Here is a 20,466-nt window from a genome sequence, read left to right on the forward strand (position 1 = left end):
CTTCCTTCATCAAACCACAGCATCGGGTTCCAGCAGGCTCTCGGAGACGTGCAGGGCTGACAGCTGACTCCTGTCCTGAGAGGTGGGGTGGACGAGAAGCTGCAGCCTCTCAGCATCACCTATTGGGGAGCCTGGAGCTCCCTAATTTTTTTTCTTTAGGTTTAAACAGCTAAGAAGCAGAAGGCATGAAAGTAACCCATAATAGTTACTGCTCATCCACGGGGTTGAAGTTCTAAGCAAGGACTGAGGGCAGGAGCAGAGACAAAGAGGATCGAAATGACAGAAACCTCACTGAGAGGAGCATGTGGGGAGGATCCAAGAAAGGGAACCCGCTGTGCGCCAGGCTCAGGCCGAGGCACTTTATATGAGTCATCTCCTGACTCTTCAGAATAGCCTGGGAGATTTTATTTGTCTCATTTTAGAAATGCAAAGCTTGGGGGTCAGAGTTAAGGGAGTTGCTCAGAGTTGCACAAGCGGGACTGGGACCCAGGCCCTCTGACCCCCATCTGTTCCTAGGGGAGGGAACGATTACGATCATGCTCTTTGGAGTCGAGTCCACAGTCTCTGCACTCACTAGCAGTGTGGCCTTGAGCAAATTGCTCATTTCTCTAAGCCTCAATCTCCTCATTTGTGAAGTGGAAACAACATTAACACCGATCTCTGGGGCTGCTGTGAGGAAAAATGAGGTCGTGCATATAAAGCGCTTAGTTCCGTGCCGGCATATAGTAAGCTCTCAGCGAGTGTTGCTATTTCTACTGGTGCCGCGGCTTTTATTATCCTTCTCGTCATTGTCTCTCATTAGAATATAAACTGAAGGAGCTGTGTTTGGTTTAAATACAGCAAAGAGGAAGGAAGTAAAACAGGGAGGTTTTGGGCAATACAAGGGGGAGGAGGTCTTTGGAGACGTTCTCAGCAGCATAAGTCAGGCCTCCTGACCTTCTCCACCAAGAGCGCTAGGATGGCATCATTACCTGAGGCATCTGGAAGCCTGACTTGACTGTCCCAGTGAAGGGGGTGGCCCATAGCCAGGAGGGCCAGGCTCCCCTGCCTGGGCCGTTGTCCTTGCCCTCCTCCAGCCCTCTTGGGCTCAGTTCTGCTTTCCTTGCAAGCCACACCCCACCTGCAGCTCTAGCCTGAGATGCTGGTCCTTACACCAGCTACCTTCTCCAGCAGGTCACCAACTCCTCTGATGACTGGACCATCTCCGGCATTCCCGCCAACCAGCACCGCCTGGCCCTCACCAGACTCGACCCCGGGAGCCTATACGAAGTGGAGATGGCAGCATACAACTGCGCCGGCGAGGGCCAGACAGCCATGGTCACCTTCCGAACTGGTGAGAGTCAAACATCGGCCCTAGCCTGGGGCTTCTGGGGGCCCAAGCGAGTCCCACCAGGCCCAGGTGGGAAACCCTGCTCTTCTTGCCCCAGCTACTCACCTTGAACTGTATTTTTCCTTCCCATTACTGCCTCCCTGTGGTTGTGTGCCAGGTGAGGTTCCATCTCTCATCAGGAGAGTCACCAGCCAGCCACTTGGGCGTCCCTTTGTCCCTCTCTGACAGAGTCAGGCAGAGCTGGGAATCAGACCACGCTTCCAGCACCCTGGGTTCTTATTTATATCATGTTGTCACACCCTTCGGCAGAGTCTCACTCTGCGGAGGGAGACCTAATGTGCGCTCCCACCCTTGCTGATCTCAACCCATCTCCACCCAGGACGGCGGCCCAAACCCGAGATCGTGGCCAGCAAGGAGCAGCAGATCCAGAGAGATGACCCTGGGGCCAGTTCCCAGAGCAGCAGCCAGCCGGACCACGGCCGCCTGTCCCGTAAGCCCCAGTAGCAGCCGGTCGGGGGGATGCCCATTAGGACTGAGCTGCCCCCGAGGGCCACCGCTCCAGCTGAATGGGGTCATGGCTCAGAAGGCCCAGGAGTCCTTATGGCATTCTCTTGGCATCTCCCCAGTTAACCACAATAAGGACTTATAGGTTGGAGCTTTTCAAATAAAAGCTTGGAGTGTGACGCTGGGGTTGCTGCCCCAGTGGAGCCAGGGAGCAGGGGCAGGTCTGATGCCCACACCTGCGGGTGAGAGCTGGGGAGGAGCAGGCCCTGTGGGGGCAGCCGTGGCCAGTCGGAATACAACGTCATGCCGCCGGGCCCCTCCTGCTCCTCTCCTCAATCTGTGTGGTCTTCCCCAGCCCCGGAAGCTCCGGACAGGCCCACTATCTCCATGGCCTCTGAGACTTCAGTCTACGTGACCTGGATTCCCCGTGGGAATGGTGGGTTCCCGATCCAGTCCTTCCGGGTGGAGTACAAGAAGCTCAAGAAAGTGGGAGACTGGATCCTGGCCACCAGCGCCATCCCTCCCTCGCGGCTGTCCGTGGAGATCACAGGCCTGGAGAAAGGTAGGGGCCTGCCCCTGATCCCCCGGCCGCCCCCTGACCACCTGCAGGAGGAGGACGAGCCGCAGAGGCCCTTCTCTGGCTGGGACCTCCATGCGCACGCGGATGTGATGCCACTTGTGCTTATCTCAGTCCCACACGCCCTTCCTGCTCCCTCTCCCACGACAGGGCCCAGAGCCGTTTCCCGTGGGCTGCTCTCTGGTGAGCACGGGAGTTCTTGTGAGTCCGCTGAGGACTTGCTTTGGGGAAGGGCTGCCCGGAAAGCCCTCCAGGCCTTGGGCCTTGATGGGCCAGGGGCAACCGAAGGCCGTTTCCCGCCCCCTGATTCAGTGGGTGCCCCTCTCACCAGGCACCTCTTACAAATTCCGAGTGCGGGCTCTGAACATGCTGGGGGAGAGCGAGCCCAGCGCCCCCTCCCGGCCCTACGTGGTGTCAGGCTACAGCGGCCGTGTGTACGAGAGGCCCGTGGCAGGCCCTTATATCACCTTCACGGACGCCGTCAACGAGACCACCATCATGCTCAAGTGGATGGTAAGCGGGTCTGGCCTCGGACGCACTGGGAAGACGGGCCAAGGCTTATGCTGTCAGGAGCTGGCTGCCCTCCCTGCCTGGACTCTTCTCCTAAGACGCCTCCCCGACACGCCCCCACCGTGACTGTGTGTGTGGGGGGGGGGGTGGGGGGGGCACCTGGAAGCCCGCCTGGCTGCACTTGAGAGGCTCTGAGCAGGCCGGAGCTGCTGTTCGGGGCCTTACCCTGGTGGACCTCCAACCTGGTTCTCATTTTCAGGTTATGTCCTGCCTCCTCCTGCCCTTCCCCTGGCACCACAGGGAACCCCACACAGTTGTTCAGGGTCCCTTGTTAGCCAGAGATACTAACCCTCACATACCCAGGAGGGTTCAGAGGGGATTGAAGTCTTCGGAGGAATGGCAATTTGTTCCTTCTCTCCAAAAGCCTGGGGACCTCTGGGCTAAAGAAAATATGAGTAACTTCACAGCATTCTTCAGAGAACCTCAGGGTAGCGTCAGAAATATTTGTCACGGGCCCCCAGTGAAGGTCAAACCCTAGATGGGGTGAATTTCCATACACCAGTGGTCTTGCTTCAATGATTTCTCTGCTCCATTGTCAACCTGTCTCTTCTCTACCCCTGCAGTATATCCCAGCAAGTAACAACAACACCCCAATCCATGGCTTTTATATCTACTACCGACCCACGGACAGTGACAACGATAATGACTACAAGAAGGACATGGTGGAAGGTGAGAAACGCCCCTGTGTCATGTGGTTTCCTCCACCAGCTCGGGGTCTGGGCATTGGTGAGACCTGGTAAAGCGTAAAACATGGGCCTGGTGTGACACGAAGCGTCCGTGCTCTGTATCATTGACTCCTCCCTAACACCCTCGGGGCTGCCACTTCACCAGTGCACACACTGCCTTCCCGTGGTGGTGGGACAAGGAACAGCTCCTGCTGGGTTCTTCACCCCGTGCCAGCCAGTGGCACTGTCCCCTACACACAGCCCTATCTGAGACTGACTGTGAGCTCAGGGCCAGGCAAACGACATACATGTCACCACACACGACTCTCTCTCTCTCTCTCTCAGGGGACAGGTACTGGCACTCCATCAGCCACCTGCAGCCAGAGACCTCCTACGACATTAAGATGCAGTGCTTCAACGAAGGAGGGGAGAGCGAGTTCAGCAACGTGATGATCTGTGAGACCAAAGGTGATTCTCTTGGGGCTCTTCTCACCCTTCTTGCTGTTCCCAGCAAACCAGGGGCCAGCACTGTTCCCTGTGCTGTGCTGGGTGTCTCTTTGCTAGGAGGACTTCTTATTTTCCAAGCAGCCCCAGACTTTATCATTTTTTCACTCTTCTATTCATTTGTCTGTGCCTCATTCTAAGCCTGAGTGGGCTGCCATCATGGTGACTTCAAGGAACTTGGGAATTAACTCATCTGTGAACTCATAGGATAGATCCCATTCTTAGGTTGGGAACTTTCTACAGTTACTTTATTCCCGAAGTAGCATTTGGCACTTATGTTGGTCGGTTTGTGTAACTACAACCCCATGAGATGGGGAGGGAACCGTATGGCCAAGGTCATGCCAGTCAGCGGTAGAGCACGCTTTGCGCCAGGTTTGGCTCACTACAGGCCCTGGCCCTGCCTCTGCACCGAAACATGTGAAACGTGTTCACGTAATAACTTATTAATTTGCATGTTGGTCAGGGGGATAGATATCATTATCTCCATTTCGCAGATACTGAAAGTGAGATAAGCAGCTATATCGCAAAGAACATAATCAGAAGATCACAAAGTAGTGGGAATAGAGACAACACGTCTCCTGTCACTGGGGCAACAGCCTGCTCTCTCCCGCCTGCCACTGCTTTCGGTCACTCAGCAGACACTTACCGAGCGCCTGCTGTGTGCGCTTGCCGCCCTCTGCTGCCGCGTGCAGTGAAGGAGCAGATGGGTGCCCAGCCCGAGCCCTGCACCAGCCTGCACAGAGCTGCACCAGGGAAAAGGACAGAGGCCTCAGAAAGCCACCGTACTGGCCCTCTGGGAACACTGACCGTGGGCTAGAATGAGGACGGCGTGGGCTGGGGGACAGGCCGCCCAGATGGTTGGAGTGCCTGGCACCGGGAAGGAGGGGGAGGGATGCTCAGGGAAGAGGCCGGACACTCCGTGTCCCGTGGTGGGCACTGGGCACGCCAGGCTGTGAGGTGCAGGAGGGTCCTTGCTGGATCTGTGTGTGGAGGTGGCCCCTGGCCACGGTGTGAGAACAGGCTGAGGGCAGAGAGCTGGGCCCTGAAGTTATAGGAAAGAGAAGGGCTGGGCGTGGGTCTGTGTTCTGAGGAGGGGCGGGCAGGACCAGGACTGCTGGCCGGGGCGGGGGGAGAGTGGAAGGAGTTAAAAGTAGACTGCGGTTTCTGGCTTGAAGGACCACACAGGTGACGGTGTCCCTTACTGAGTGGGGAAGGCAAGCGGAGAAGCAGGTTTCATGAGAAAGGAGCAAGGTCAAACCACCTGGAGGCTGACCGAATCTCCGAGTCTTTGGCGACGTTGAGATGAAGTGTCCTGCCGCAGGGGAGGGGTCCGTGGGGAGACTGACGTGGGGGTCTTTAGGACAGAGGGGGAAGTCGGGGACTAGGTGAGGTCACGCAGAGAGGGCATAGGCCCAGAGGCGACAGGAAGGTCTCCCAGCATCTGAAGAGGCAGAGAGCAGGGAAGGAGACGTGTGAAAAGCAGCAGAGAGGCAGTGGGGAAATCAGACAGGGGAGAAGATGGCGGAGAGTCAGCGGTGCCAGCCACGCCCGGGACAGCGAAGCCCAGGTGAGGCGAGGACAGCCTTGACCCTTCACCTGTGAACTGGCATCTCACGGCTGCTGTTTGTCCTAGTGAGTCCCAGAACGCCTGTCTCCCTGCTCTGTGACCCAAGCTAATACCTAGGACTTCACCTCTCTCAACCCACCCAGAAGTAGCAAATTTGGGGGTCAGTTCTTCCATTGCCAGTCCTTTTGCTGGCTTCATGCATTTTAACTATTTTCTTCCCAAAGTTCACCAGTTATTTTTTTCAGAAAACGCTACACCACTTCTGCCCAAAGGACCCAGTTTGACTCTTGTGCTTGTCTCACAAGCATCTCAGGTCGTGTTGTGAAATACAATGTTATACCACATTTCACGTTAGATGCCAATGTCATGCTGAGTATGGCCACCATTCAAACAAGGGATTTGGAGGCCCTGTCTCCTGAGATTGACCTCGTTTCCTACTCCCATGGAACTGGGGTATTTTTTTTCCTATTTGCTTTGAAGGAAATGTCAAAGAAACAGATGCTGAAGTGAGTTTTGTCCACAATTACAGCTCGGAAGTCTTCTGGTCAGCCTGGTCGTCTCCCGCCCCCGACTCTGCCCCCGCCACAGCCGCCCCCTCCTGAAACCATGGAGCGGCCGGTGGGTGCTGGCGCCATGGTGGCGCGCTCCAGCGACCTGCCCTACCTGATTGTCGGTGTCGTCCTGGGCTCGATCGTCCTCATCATCGTCACCTTCATCCCCTTCTGCTTGTGGAGGGCCTGGGCTAAGCAGAGTGAGTGAGTGACCTGCTCCACAGCAAGGGGAGGAGGCCGGGAGGGGAGCGGCGTCTCCGGCCCAGGGCAGGGCCCGTGGCAGCTGGAGCCCCGGGGGGCCCTGAAGAACACCCGGAGTCTGGGCCGCTGCCTCCCGGCTCGCGGACCTCAGTGAGGAGAGCAGAAAGAAGTGGAGGCTAGCTGTCCTCTCCGCACTCTGCAGCTTGGTACTTACCTGGCTCCATTGTCCTCTAGGGTCTGAAGCTGCTTCTCTGACTCATGTTCGTACTTACAGTTGGCCGCCCTCAGCTGTCCCCCTCATCCTGGGCTAATCTGACTTTTAGTCACCAATCTCTGCTTCAAATGGCAACATACCTGGCCAGTTTGCCTCGCTTGCCAAATATTGCTCCTTCTCTTCACTCACCACCTCCTTCCCCCCAACCCTGGCTGCTGTGTCTCCCCACCCTTCTCCTCGCTGCAGAAGAGTCCGGATGTTAGGAAGAAGTGGGTGACAGGAAGGAGATTCTGAGAGAGAATGTTCTCCTTCCCTTGGGCAAGGTCGGCTCCCTGCCTGCGTCCTTTGACCAGTGTGGTCAGGTGTTTCCTGATGTCCAGGTGGGGCTTTCCCAGCTGCCCCCGGCTGCCCTGGCCGACGCATGCCTGTGTCCTCCGTCCTTCCAGAACACACGACAGACCTGGGCTTTCCTCGAAGTGTCCTCCCACCCTCCTCCTGCCAGTACACTATGGTGCCATTGGGAGGACTCCCGGGCCACCGGGCCAGCGGACAGCCCTACCTCAGTGGCGTCAGTGGACGGGCCTGCGGCGGTGGGGTCCCTGTGACTAGGGGCTGCCCCGCGGCGGCAATGGGCTGCCCAGGCGTGAGACCCCAGCAGCACTGCCCCGGGGAGCTTCAGCAGGTAGCGTGCTCCTGGGCGTGCGGGCAGCAGGCGGGGAACACGGACGAGGGCGCGGCTGGTGGCCCCTTGGGTTGTCCCCTTCTCGCGATCGTCCTGGGCTGCTGGGCCAGGCTTCTTGGGTCAAGAACAGGTCACCCCGCTGATTGGTGAACACCGGAAGTTACCTGGACTCCCTGACATGACCTTTCCGTTCCTCTTCCTTTTGAGCAGCAGAGTGACACCAACGGCCTGCTGAGGCAGAATGTTCTTGGCAACGACTACGATCCCCAGAGTCACCAGGTCATCAGGTAACTGGGCCCCTCCCCACCCTGCCTTTCGCTCCCAAGCCCCAGAGCCCCACTTCTCTTCAGCTCCTTGGACCCCGGCAGTCCCCGAGAGCCGGGGAGTGGTGCTGCGCTCAGGGAGCCCCAGGTCTGACAGCCTGGCCCTGCTGGGCCATCCCCTAATGCGAAGTCATTTTGTTGCAATTATGATGTCTTTGCTTGGGGCATGGGTTGGCTCCTCAGGACCCCCTGTCCCTAGCCGGGCCAGAAACACCCACATACAACTGACTTTGCCCACAGGCCCCGGGACACCTGGCTTCACTCACATCCTCCCACATGGAGTAACGTGGAATGGACTAGAGTTATCAGTGCAGACGATGGTGTGGTGCACTTTATGCTCAGAGGCCCCTCTGAGCCCTCCTACCCTCAGACAGGGAGGCAGCCAGCAGAGGTGTGGGGGGCCAGGCCCCCTCTCCCCAACCTCACTCCCGGTCTGGTCTTGTGCCACGCAGGGGTCCCAAGTCTAGCCCGGACGAGGGCTCTTTCTTATACACGCTGCCTGATGACCCAACTCACCAGCTGCTCCAGCCCCGCCAAGACTGCTGCCACCTCCAGGAGCAGCCGGCTGCCGCGGGCCAGTCAGGCATGAGGAGTGTCCCCGAGTGTCCTGGACTGGAAGCGACATGGGGTCCCCCTTTTCACTCAGGTCAGTGCCGGGGATGACATGAGGTGGGTCTCCACCACCCAGGAGCGATTTGGAAGAGAGAGATGACGGGGCGTGGAGGGTGGCCGGCCCCTCTGCTTTACCGCTGAAGGCCCAGTCAGTCTACGGGGTGACCCAGGTGGCTCCTACTCTAACATTACAAGCTGTGGTCCTCAAAGGCTGAGAATAAGGACACGTCTCCGTTTCAGAAGAAGAAGCCCTTTGGTCTCTGCATTTCAAGACCATTCACAAATTCCTTTTGCATCTCATCACACAAAGAGGCATTCTCTAATCACTCCAAAATACCTTGCTTTGTTAGGGCTTGTTTCTTAATTAAGGAATAAGTTTGCATCAGTCATTTTAAGGAGCCAAGTTCTTACAGACAGCATCACAAGTTTTTGTGCTTCCACAGAACTTTGTCTCCAGGGGGCTCAGGGCCACTCATGCCACCCTCATCCCACTGTCTCCGTCTGTGCCTTGGAAGCCAGTGGGTGCTTGGTGAGGGCACAGGCCGGCTCAGGGCACTGGCTAATATTTCTTAGCCTCTCTGGTGTGCATGTCCATTCACATGCGGATCCTGGGCCCTGTCTCTGGGAGATTAAACTCTGAAAGACCTAGAGCCAGACCCAGCATCATTAAAACTGGACCCTGCCAATCTGGGGTGAATGACTTGTGCATGGGATGATTATAACCAGCAACCACACCGAAGGGTGGACCAGCAGCTGGAACCTCGAAAGCAGGGTTTCCCCCTGCATTTCGTGGGCTCTGCTGACTTCACATGCAGCTGGGGTGCAGGCTAAGTGCTTGAGTCTCCCATGTCGGGGAGAGACCTTGGGGGAGCATAAATGCCCTCCGGGGACAGTGTAACCGGTTCCCACCACAGATAGAGACGGACCCAGTACCACTGAGTGCTGATGCCTCAGTCAGTCTAGATTTTAATGTTTCCTACTCTGTCTCCCCCGCAGGGCCCCCGTGCTGCTTGGGTCTTGTACCAGTTGAAGAGGTGGACAGTTCTGACTCCTGCCAAGTGGGTAGAGGAGACTGGTGTTCCCAGCACCCCCCGGGGACCTACGTAAGACAGGAACCTGGGATGCGGCTCTCTCCCAGCCCACCAGTCCACGTGTCCTTTGAAACACCACCTCCCACAGTTTAGGCAGCAGCCAATATCGCAGAAAGACTATATATTGTTGTTTTTTTTTTAAAGAGACAGAGGAAAATTGGTATTTATTTTTCTATTATAGCCATATTTATATATTTATGCACTTGTAAATATATGTATATGTTTTTATAATTCTGGAGAGACATAAGGAATCCTCCCCGTTGAGGTACAAGAGGGAAAACAAGCCACAACATTAACAGGAGTGGAGCAGGAACGAGGAACACAGACTGACCAGAACACAGACTCCTCACTCGGCACCTCTGCAACTGCGGGAGGCTGCAGGAGGCCCACGGAGAAGCCGATGGGGAAGCATCCCGGCTCACTGTTCACGACGACCACGAGGGAGAGCGAGGGCCACGGTATCACAGCCTGGAGAACCCGGGAAGGTGGCTGGAGCTGGGGCCACGGGAAGTGTTTTCCTAAGGTGCCCATGAGAACAGACTGAGATGTGTACAGCACTATGAGCATTAACAAACCTTCCAGAATCAATAATCTGTGGCAGCATATCTCTGTAAAAACAAACACTGTAACTTCTAAATAAATGTTTAGTCTTCCCTGTAACCTTCAACTTAGTCATATATGAGTCAGCATTTTCTTTGGATGTTAGAGTTCAATCTTTGAGCATTTGAAGAAAATACCCACCTGCTTGTAACATTTTCAGATCCATCAAGAGATGAGATCTGGAAAAGGTAGCAGATGTTTCTCCTTTTTTTTTTAAACATTGAATGCCAGTTGTGTTTTGATTAATGCAGAATGTACTATTTAGTCCAAGAGGGAGACGCTATACCACAGGCAAGGAAGGGCAGAGTCCCTCCCAGGTCTCTTACTAACCGGACCTGCGGTAAAGCCTTGGTCATACTGAAGGAATGAAACTAAACCTTTTCATATAGGTGCGTGTGTTGAAGACCAAATATTTTCTCCAAAATACCATTTAGTTGAGTGCTATGCTACCTACACAAGAACATATTGTGCGTGATAAATTCACTTCCTTTCTTTGCAAAGATACACCAACATTGCTGGAGTAGTTGACTCACCAGTTTAAAACCAACATTTACTTACTGTTGTCCAACCAAAGGATCAACCATACATTGTTTTTTAAATTGAACTTCTAACGTTTTTAATCTGTAGAACTGGAACTAGACAGAGACTGAAGATTGCAATGAGAAACTTAACACACTTTAACTGAGTTTTTTTTTTTGGGGGGGGGGTCCGAGGTGGAATGTATTTTCTAGATTTCAGCAATGTTGGGTTACAGATGAAATGCCACTTGAGACACTTAATCTCTTTAAGTCATGCCAGACCCTGGCTTCTAATCACGAAGATTTTGATAAACACGATCCTAGAGGAGACGGAGGAACCGAGTCAGACTCTTGACTGTTTAGGATAAGTGCTCCCCCTGCTGGCCAGAAGGAACACAGCACCTGTTCTTCCTTAGACTTTTGTATTCTTTTCCCATCAAACGCCTAATGTGAGAACTCTCATGGAAATGTAATGTGATTTTCAACAATGGAAAGCAGAATTTTAAAAACATTTTTAAAAACTAGAGTAGAGCAGGGAAGAGAAGAAATAAGATGTTGTGATTTCAGACACCACCTGGCACTGAGGGCACAGAGGTCACTTCTGCTCTCAATCTCGGCTTTGCTAATCCAGGAGCTCTCAGCTCTGCAACTGACCTTCTAGCCCACCGGCTTTTTAAAAATCTCCTTTGTTTTTTCTCCTTGATGATCGAAGGTAGTTGCCAAAGTGAAGTTTGGTAAATTTTTTATGGAAGTGATATGTAAAACATCTGCTTTCTGCACAGCATGGAAATCACAACACTGAATGGCTTTAGCTCCCCCCACAAAAAAAGCCCCAGGGAAGAAAAAGCACTTCTGAGGCATGTTAAATTAGATAAATGTGTACATTTACCTTAGCCAATTGCAGGAAAGAAGGAAAAGCTTAGGACAACAGGCTTTTAAATTTCAGCCCAGAAAATGAAACAGCTCAGATATTCAATTTCATTTTATTTTGTATTTCTTTAGGCTCAGGTTAATTATTATCACAGTGCCTTTTTAAAGCTTTTATTCAGTCAGCAAAGGCGTCATAAATTGCTAAAGGAGGAGTAAGACCTAGTTGTGGGGAGCGGATGGGGGTGGGGTGCAGAGCTGAGCTGAGGCTCACAGGCCTCTCCCAGGGTGGCCCTGACAGGACAGGCTGACTCTGGAGAAACAAGTAACTTCTTTGAAGTTGCGACAGAGGGACTGGACTCTACAGTTTCTTTTTCTTGCAATGCTGAGATTGATCAGTCCATGATACTATGGACAAGAGTTCGAAATAGCCAAAGTATGTTAACAGTTGATCCACAAGTAACTCAGTGTAGGCTGATTTTCTGGCCACACCTCAGAGGTGAGGCTACTCCTCTGAGAGCACAGGAGGAGGCAGACAGCAGTGTGACTGAGCAGGATGGCTTTCCCAGCCGCCTCCTGCACATGCTGCACTCTTGTGGTCTTTTTTTTAATTATTTCAAAATTTTTAAGGAGGCACAAACATTTAGGTGACATATATTGCATTTGCACTGCCCAAGTTAGAGCTATAGACCGTGGACACCGCACCCATTAGGTGTGTATTTCCCCCTCCTCCCTCCCCCTTCCCACCTGCCCGATCCCAATGTATGTGACTTTCATATGTGCACATTAGTGTTGATCAGTTAGTACCAATTTGATGGTGAATACATGTGGTGCTTATTTTTCCATTCTTGGGATACTTCACTTAGTAGAATGGGTTCCAGCTCTATCCAGCAAAATATAAGAGATGCTATATCACCATTGTTTCTTATGGCTGAATAGTACTCCATGGTATACATATGCCACATTTTATTAATCCGCTCATGTATTGATGGGCACTTGGGTTGTTTCCACATCTGTGCAATTGTGAATCATGGTTTTTTGTTTGAAGCTTAACTTCCCAAAGACTCAGTCTTAAGTCTAGACTAAGTCTGGAATCAAGCAGAAATGAAACTAAAGCTATCAATATACCTTTTCCAGTCGAAAATAAAATAATTGAGTGTTGTCTTGTCAAATCCCAAACATACTGAATGAAGCCCGAAATATTATAAAACTAAATAGTGATATAGTGTAGTTCAATTTGGGAAAAAATAATAATCCTGATTAGTTTTACTCTATGTTGAAATACAAATGAAATCCTTGACATGGCTCTTCTGTGGACTAAATTCATTTTTGCTGCAATTATTATAGAATCACAGATCTTCAGAATGGGAAGGAGCCTCAGAGTTTTTATAGATTCCTCATTTGTCAGACAATAAATGAAACAAAGGAAGATTAGATAACTTCTCTTGGTTCTCACAAGTACCAAGGGGATAGATAGAATCTCCTCAAGATCTTTCTTGGAGACAACCACTCTACCCAGGCAGTTATTCATGTGCAGCCAGCCCCACCAGGGTGTTCACTGGTGCCCAGTGGGCCCCACCAGGTGTTCACACTCTATTTGGTCCCCTCCCACATCACAGCAGCTTGGCAGTAGTGATGCAGTGTCACTTCTGAGAGTAGGTTGTAAAAGACTGTGGCTTCCATCTGTGTCATTCTCTCATGCTCTTCCCCTCACTCTTGGATCACTCCCTCTGGGAGAGTCATGTGGGCAGCCCCATGGGGAGGCCCACGTGGTGAGGAACTGAAGCCCCTGCCAGACACCAAGTGCATGGGTTCAGAAGTAGCTCCTCCAGCTCCAGCCAAGCTTCAGGTGGTGGCAGCCCCCATTCCCAGTATGACTGCAACTCCATGAGAGACCCTGAGCCAGAGACACCCAGCTAAGCTGCTCCCAGATTCCTGATGCTCAGAAACCCTGGGGTTTGATAGGGTTTGAGAAAACGTGGGGTGAGATAAATTTGTTGTTTCAAGCTAAATTTTAGGGTAAATTTTTACATGGCAATAAATAAGACACTCAAAGCTATGACTAACACATTTTTAAAAATACTTCGAAGGCACACACAGTTTAGGATACACAGCAAAGAAAGTGATAAAAGGGTGCTCTCCAGTAGAGAAGCAATCGCCTCAGAAATTAATGGTGACAGGTACAAACAGTAAGCTATTCTGACCTCTTAAATAGGGATATAAAGGAATCTTAGAGAGACAATAGACCAAGTGGCCATCTCTAAGAATATTCTAACATGCAAAGAAAGCAAGTCCTGTCAATAATTTGGGGGTACAGGTTAGCAGGCTAATCACAGGTTAGGAAGACTTGGTATTGCTGAGTTGTTTTTTATAGTTATGCAATATTGCCTTCTTCACCTTTCCTTCTCAGTGACCAACTTATCTTGGGACAGCCTCAGTTGAGTAGCTCATTAATACAGACTCATAGAGCTCTGAATCTAAAGCGCTACGCTATGTTACTAACAGGACTCCAAATGTCAGTGAGATTGTTCTTCAATGGTTGCAGCCATGAATTTCAATGCTCACTTACCCCCAAACCAAAAGGATACTCTTAAATTAGTTTAAAATGTTATGCAAAATCAAAAGTGTTTGTTAGAGATAATCTCTCAGAGGGATGTAAATCTATTTCACTACTTCCTGATCTGTACCCAAACCAGGAAATGGCCCAAGTAAAATCTGGGGAAAAAAAAAAAAATGGCACAGACATGAGAAACTGTAGTTAGAATTCTGATGGAGTTGCAAAAACCTTCAGAGAAAAGCCTCCTGATTGACCATTTTGCCAATGACACTCCTCTGCTCCACTCAGAAGTCTGCAAAAAGCATGGGTGATTCAGGAAGCTGGTTATTTTCCTTTCTGCCAACCAAAAGCAAACCAAAGCAAACTGCTCTGCCAAGCCTGTCTACATTTTCTGAATCCTGAGCCCTTCAAATAACTGCTTTATGAAGTCAACTATGCCAAAATTTGAATTTGCATTTCTTATTCTACGATATTGTTTGCAAAATAATTAGTCTTTTTTTCTTGCATTCTCTTAGGGCATACTAAATAACATCAATGTTTATGTTCTAAGGATGCAAGTATCTGGAAAAGGAAATTTTCTCATGGATTGTTGAATGATAGTTTTTCTTGCCAATGGCTGAAAATTCAGAATACCTGAAAATGAAAATTTCCTACAACAAAATATATTACAGATGCTTTCTTGCGATTGTGAGATACGGCTTTGTAAGACTTCATATTCAATTTATAATATATACTAGGTCCTAAACATCTAAAATGGTTCACTTCTATAATAATTAGATGTTGAGTGCTTCATTCAGCTCTAAGATAACTAAATTGGAGAGAAATTATTAAAACTACATGACTGGATGTGTTTTTAGACTTTTAGGGTAAGTTCACCATAAAAGAATAGGATTGTTGCAGGTAACAAGGAAACAGAACTTCTGTAAATAATATCGAAAATCTTGGATGAGTTTGAAAAAAACAGCAAACTCAAAGGTCTGTGGGCCCCATGTCATTCTCTTGTGAGGACCGAATGGGTGGGAGGATAAGGCCACCTTTCTTACGCAGAAGAGCAATCTCCTCCTTTAAGGCTGAAATCCTTTCTGTCTGGGCTTGGATCAATTCAGTGACCTTCTCCTTTGCCAAGATATCTGCTTTCTGAAGGCCCTGGAAGGCATTGCCCTGTTGAAAGAAAATGTTTAAGCATCATTTGGGATGTGAAATTTTCCCTCTTCCTATATATACTGTGTATCTGTTAGTAGTGCCAGCCTAACAATCAGTTTAAACAGCTACTGCTCCTTAATCTAAGGAGCCTTCAATTTCCTCTGCTTGAACCCAACCATTAAAATGTGCCTCTGTACTAATGAACCACTCTTCAAATGCAAATCCCTTTGGAAGAGCAGCACTATAAGCTAGCTCTCAGTCACACTTTACCTAGAAGGCTCATCTCTGGAATCACAAAAGATAAGGTATATCTTCCTTTTTCTATGCAGCCCATATTCTGGTGCTTGGAAAGAAAGCTGTTTCCTCATCTGATTTCTCTCTCCCTGTCCAGCCAACTCCCGCTCATACTTCCGACGTATCACTTTCAAGGAGCCATGCGCTAGGTTGACCAATGGACTAGGTTAGAATTTCCTCTTCTCTCTTCTAGCTAAACATCTATCATAAGTATACATTATTGTAATTATAAAATTGAATATTTGACCATTTAGCTTAAAAAAAATGGCAATTTCATATGGTTTGACCTAGATGCTCGTTCGATATCTGTCATTCCTGCTAGATCTTGTGCCTTTTTGAGATAGCACCCCATGTAACTGAGTCTCACCAGTGCACCCAGTCCCTGCCCTAGTGCTTGTTACAGAAGGAGATGCTCAGTAAGGTGTGAGTACAGGAACACATCCGTTAAAGGAGAGACTCAGTGCAGGGTGCTTTACATACGCTCTCTCATCTGATCCTCACAACTCTGAACTACTCAGTGTTGTTAATCCAGTTTTACAGATAAGGAAGCTAGACTCAGATTCACGGACTGGCCCCAGTTACTGTATTATTAAGAGCTGGAAGCAGGGTTGGAAAAAGTTGCCTGCAGCCAAAAGTCCATGATTTTTCCATTACCCCTGTTTACTATGGCAGACCTTCGTAGTAAGGAAGGGTTACTCAATACCCTTCTGCGTCTTCTCCCCTGCTCACCTTTATTTTAGAGGCTGTGAAAACTAAACACTAGTCCTACCCATTTTCTCTTCCAGCTAGGGTGGCTAAGTGGATGGAATCAGAAAACTTTTGCACTCTTAATAAGAAGGACAGAAGAGGCTGGCACATGGTGTGAAACAAAGAGCTGGAGTAGCTGTCCTGAGACTTTAAAGTCTACATTGAGCATCAGAGATACCGGCCCTGACATCAGGGGCCCATATGCTAAAACCTGCAGTCATCTCCCTCCAGATTTCTGCCAAGTGAGAAAAAGGACTCCTATTTGTTTAAGCTACTCTCAGTGGGGCTTTGGTTACTTGTAGCTAAAGTATGCCTGATATACCAGCTCATGGCCCGTCACTCCTGTTGGTCACTTTGAAATCACCTTAAGTTTCCCCTCATTCTCCTCACCATATTCAATCAAATTTTGGCTGTTCTTACTTTGAAATATCTTTTGACACTTGCTTTTTTTTTTTTTACCAACTACATCCCAGTTCACACCTTGATGGTTGCAAGAAGCAATGGAGTCAGCTTTGGAGGCAGACAGACCTGGGTTTAAAAACTAACTTCACTATGCATTAGCTCTGAGAGCTTGAGCAAGTTATACAACTTCTCTGAGCTTCGGAAAGTAGTGTTTGGGGATTAAATGAGATATCCCATGTAAGGGAGCTATACATGTAAGGATATGCTATGTAAAGATACACTATATAAAGAAACATATAGTAGTAATTTCCTTTCCCATTCAATTGATCACCTGCCTCCGAGCCCTTTCCTCACTAACGCATGTGGACTGATCAAAACACAACAAGTCAACAAATGTTTGCTGACTGCTTAGTCTGTGAAGATTTTGTTTAGGCATTAACCTTACTGCTTTGATTCTCCACTCAAAAATTCTCCAATGGATAAGAGGCCCTCGATATTTAAATTTTTGCCTTCCTTTCATATCTAACTTCTAGTTATAAACCTCCCAAATCCTCTTATTCACTCCTCACAGAATAAACAGTATTCTTTCTAACTTTGGGACTTTTGCTTAGGCCAGGGATTCTTAAAGTCTAGCATTCATCAGAATCACCAGGAAGGCTTGTTAATGCAGATCGCTGGGCCCCTCCCCGAGAGCATCTGATGCAGTAGATCTGGGGTGGGGCCCAAGAATTTCCATTTCGAACAATTTTCCAGGTTATGCTGATTCTGTTCTTCAGGGGACCATCCTCTGAGAACACCTGGCTTAGACTTTCCAGGGTGCTTAAAGAAAATATAAAGCAAAGAAGTCCAAGAGAAACTACTGGCATTTTTGCAAATAATATTGTAAGTATGTAACATATAGTTTAGACGATGCCATATAGGTTTTAGTTTCCTTAAAAGGCAAGGCTTGAGCCAGGTAAACACTTACTAATAAATAGCATTCATCATGTACTATGTATTAAGTACTATGTTAGGCTCACTAATATTTATATAACAGCAAGTTGAAACCCACAAAAAGTAACAAGCATTTAAATAAGGTAACATGTAAGATCCCACAATTCAGGATGCCCACTTCAGGTCAAATGAAATAAACAGATTGGAAATGGATGTTTAACACCAAACTCAGGGAGTATACTGGCATCATTATTTATACCTAAATAACATCCCTCTCTAGAAGCAAGGCAAACCCTGTAGATCAGGGTTCCCCAACCTATGGTGAGCTGTATAATTATTTCATTATATATTGCAATGAATAATAAGAGAAATAAAGTGCACAATAAATGTAATGTACTTGAATCATCCTGAAACCATCCCTCCCACCCCAACCTCCACCCCAGTCTGTGGAAAACTTGTCTTCCATGAAAATGGTCCCTGGTGCCAAAAAGGTTGGGGACCGCTGCTAAAGACTGTGCTTACATAAGTTCATGGTACCCAAAGGCATTCAATAAAGCTAGTGCCTCAGGTCCACTGTAAGGTGGCTGATACCAACTCAGTGTCCTCAGGGACCCAGATGGCCTGGAAGTGGTCAAGGTCAAGGTTTGTTTAAATGCCAGCACTTGGCATTCTTGGGAATAGCCACCTCTACAGAACTTCCTCAATTCTGAAAAAGGGTCTGAAGAAAAGGACCACACCTGCTGGTTCTGTAGTGTATTCAACCGAGAATCAAGTTTCTTCTTTTCGATACATAAATCATTCATCTGATGAAGCTTTTTGGTGTGTTCTTTTGTCTTCATCATTAGTTCCCATCGCACTCGCGCAATCTTTTCCTACCAAGGAAGGAAGATGCAAAATAGATTAAGTGAATAGCAAGGAGATAGAGAAAATGAGTGTCCAGACTGGGTCAAAATCACCAGGCAAATGGAGCAATGTGCACAGATCGAAATGTCATCAGAAGCCAATAGGAAGACGCGGCCAGGAACAACTGTACTGGGTCTGGTTTGATTAAAGATAAGAAGAATGTAAGTATGCTCAAGGATATTTGTGGGTAGAAATACGATAGATACAGATTGCTCTATGGGTGAGGAATGAAACTAATGTGCAGACTGATTGCTAGTACTCATTACGTAAAACGAAGGATGATGATTTAAGTGGCAAACTTTCACATATTGCTCTTCCCCCAGTGTTGGCCCAGGAACCTCAAGGTAGATGGCTTGAATGGCCATACAGCTTTAGAATGCCTTTCGTTTGTCTTCTTATTGCTGCAACAAATTATTTTAGATTGCACAGATTATCTCCAATAGTCCTCTCATAGGGACCAGTTCCATTAAGATGAACACTTAAATAATTTGCTTCTTCAAAGTACAGTGGTAAATCTTGGATTAGCAAAGATGAGACAGGGCCATTGGACAAGATAGCACTTAGAAACCTCTGCTCCTACCCCATCTGCTGATGGGATAAGACAGGAAATCGGAGAGGTCATAATGATTTGTGGGCTTATTAAATCTTTGTAAAAACTCCTATCTCTGTATCAGGCTGGAACTAGAGCACTCTCATCTTATGGCTCAGGGACAATATGTAGGCATTAACAGGTTCTAAGACCCTACCAGCCAAACAGTGTATGCGTGGTTATAAAATGTATTACTTAGAGATGATTTGTAATTTCCAAATTGGAACAGCATGCAAAAGCTACACAATAATATAATTAGAATCCTCAGAAGATAGCATTCCATTTTTAACACTCTCAGAGAATTTATACGTTAATGCAGGCCTCACAGTGGATCTCTCTATAACCTTTTATCCATTTTGCATCATATTTATGTGCAACCTGAACTCTGAAACCCAGTGCCGCTGCTTTCACTCCAAGACAGACAAGTCCTCCAACTAAGTGAGCAGTGAGGAAGCCGAGACAGGCCTCAGATCCCGGGGGAGCCGCACAGGACTCACAGACCCGGCTCCAGCCACACGGGTGCTTCCCAGGAACCACTCCCAGCTCCCCAGGACTTCTTATTCCACCCAGATTCGACCAAAGAAGATCGCCTGCCCTTCTCCTCCTCACCTCCCACATCTTCATCTCCTTTGCATTCAAGAGCTCCTTTCGAAGTTTTCTGATCTTCAGTTCTTCAAGTGTTGTATTAACAGAAAGCGTCTGAAGGGCTTCCAGGTCTATCACTCGGCCAAACTTGCTGATCATTAGTTGACGGACCGTTTCTTCCATTTCTAAAAGAAGACAGTCACTGTCTCCAGCTGTGCCATGGCTCCCGTTATTATTAAATGAACAACCTACAACAATAAAATTCTAGGGAACAGCGTTTGCAAGAGAGTAAAAGGTTTTATGTTGCCAGCCGATTTTTCCTCTGTGACTTTTTGCCTAATGCTTTTCTCATTTAAAATGCCCATTTCTGCACTGTCTTTTCACCTTCAAAATCCTGTGTAAAACTGACTTATTTTTCACAACTGGCTCACACACTCGGATCTGCCCCTCGTCAGACTATTAGCGGGCTCCAACTGGATTATGAACTTTTCAATTTTTTAAAATTATTGAGCTTTAGAGCATCTAGTGTTAGGAACAGAGCGGACACTTAATAGAAGTCTCTATCTTACTCTAAGTAAAAATAAAGTCCTTACAGTGGTGCCCGAGGCCCTGCATGGTCTGCCTGCCCTCGTATCTGTCCTGCCTCCTCTCCCACCCGCGCCTCCCCTGCTCACATGCTCCACTGCAGACACACTGGCCCCTCTCTGCTTCTCAAACATGCCAGGGTCACCCCCATCCCAGCCCCCTCTGTCTGGACTGCTCTCCCCCAGAGAGCCACACGGCTCACTCCTCCCAGCCCACTTCTGAAGGCTGTGAGACGAGGGAGACTCATTTCTTGACGCTGAGGCTGGAGAACCCCATCTGAGCAGGTATGTCACCTTCCCAGGGAGCCTTCCCCTGCCTCCTGCGGGCCTCAGCTCTCTCTCAGTCCACCTTA

At 49.0% G+C, this 20,466-nt stretch overlaps 2 protein-coding genes across 4 annotated transcripts in view; one reads left to right on the forward strand and one right to left on the reverse strand.

Moving 5' to 3' along the window:
* Window positions 1-10,058, forward strand: part of BOC (BOC cell adhesion associated, oncogene regulated) — a 72,152-nt gene extending 62,094 nt beyond the window's left edge. For 2 of the 3 annotated variants that reach the window (XM_069475091.1, XM_069475093.1), the window contains 11 exons: window positions 1,171-1,333; window positions 1,710-1,820; window positions 2,190-2,396; window positions 2,743-2,924; window positions 3,545-3,650; window positions 3,992-4,114; window positions 6,247-6,468; window positions 7,130-7,365; window positions 7,576-7,652; window positions 8,141-8,334; window positions 9,297-10,058. In XM_069475091.1, the coding sequence (XP_069331192.1) occupies window positions 1,171-1,333; window positions 1,710-1,820; window positions 2,190-2,396; window positions 2,743-2,924; window positions 3,545-3,650; window positions 3,992-4,114; window positions 6,247-6,468; window positions 7,130-7,365; window positions 7,576-7,652; window positions 8,141-8,334; window positions 9,297-9,484 (1,809 nt within the window). In that variant the 3' untranslated portion in view covers window positions 9,485-10,058. The remainder of the gene's footprint in view (window positions 1-1,170; window positions 1,334-1,709; window positions 1,821-2,189; window positions 2,397-2,742; window positions 2,925-3,544; window positions 3,651-3,991; window positions 4,115-6,246; window positions 6,469-7,129; window positions 7,366-7,575; window positions 7,653-8,140; window positions 8,335-9,296) is intronic. The other variant, XM_069475092.1, reaches the window with a different exon arrangement.
* A 4,844-nt stretch (window positions 10,059-14,902) lies between these two features.
* The window catches only part of CFAP44 (cilia and flagella associated protein 44), a 103,519-nt gene continuing 97,955 nt past the window's right edge, over window positions 14,903-20,466 (reverse strand). Inside the window, exons 32-34 of the mRNA XM_069472618.1 lie at window positions 19,554-19,714; window positions 18,190-18,324; window positions 14,903-15,094 (exon numbers count right to left, since the gene is read on the reverse strand). Coding sequence (XP_069328719.1) covers window positions 14,903-15,094; window positions 18,190-18,324; window positions 19,554-19,714 — 488 coding nt within the window. The remainder of the gene's footprint in view (window positions 15,095-18,189; window positions 18,325-19,553; window positions 19,715-20,466) is intronic.

The sequence above is a fragment of the Eulemur rufifrons genome, chromosome 7 (genome assembly GCF_041146395.1).
Source record: "Eulemur rufifrons isolate Redbay chromosome 7, OSU_ERuf_1, whole genome shotgun sequence".
NCBI lineage: Eukaryota > Metazoa > Chordata > Mammalia > Primates > Lemuridae > Eulemur > Eulemur rufifrons.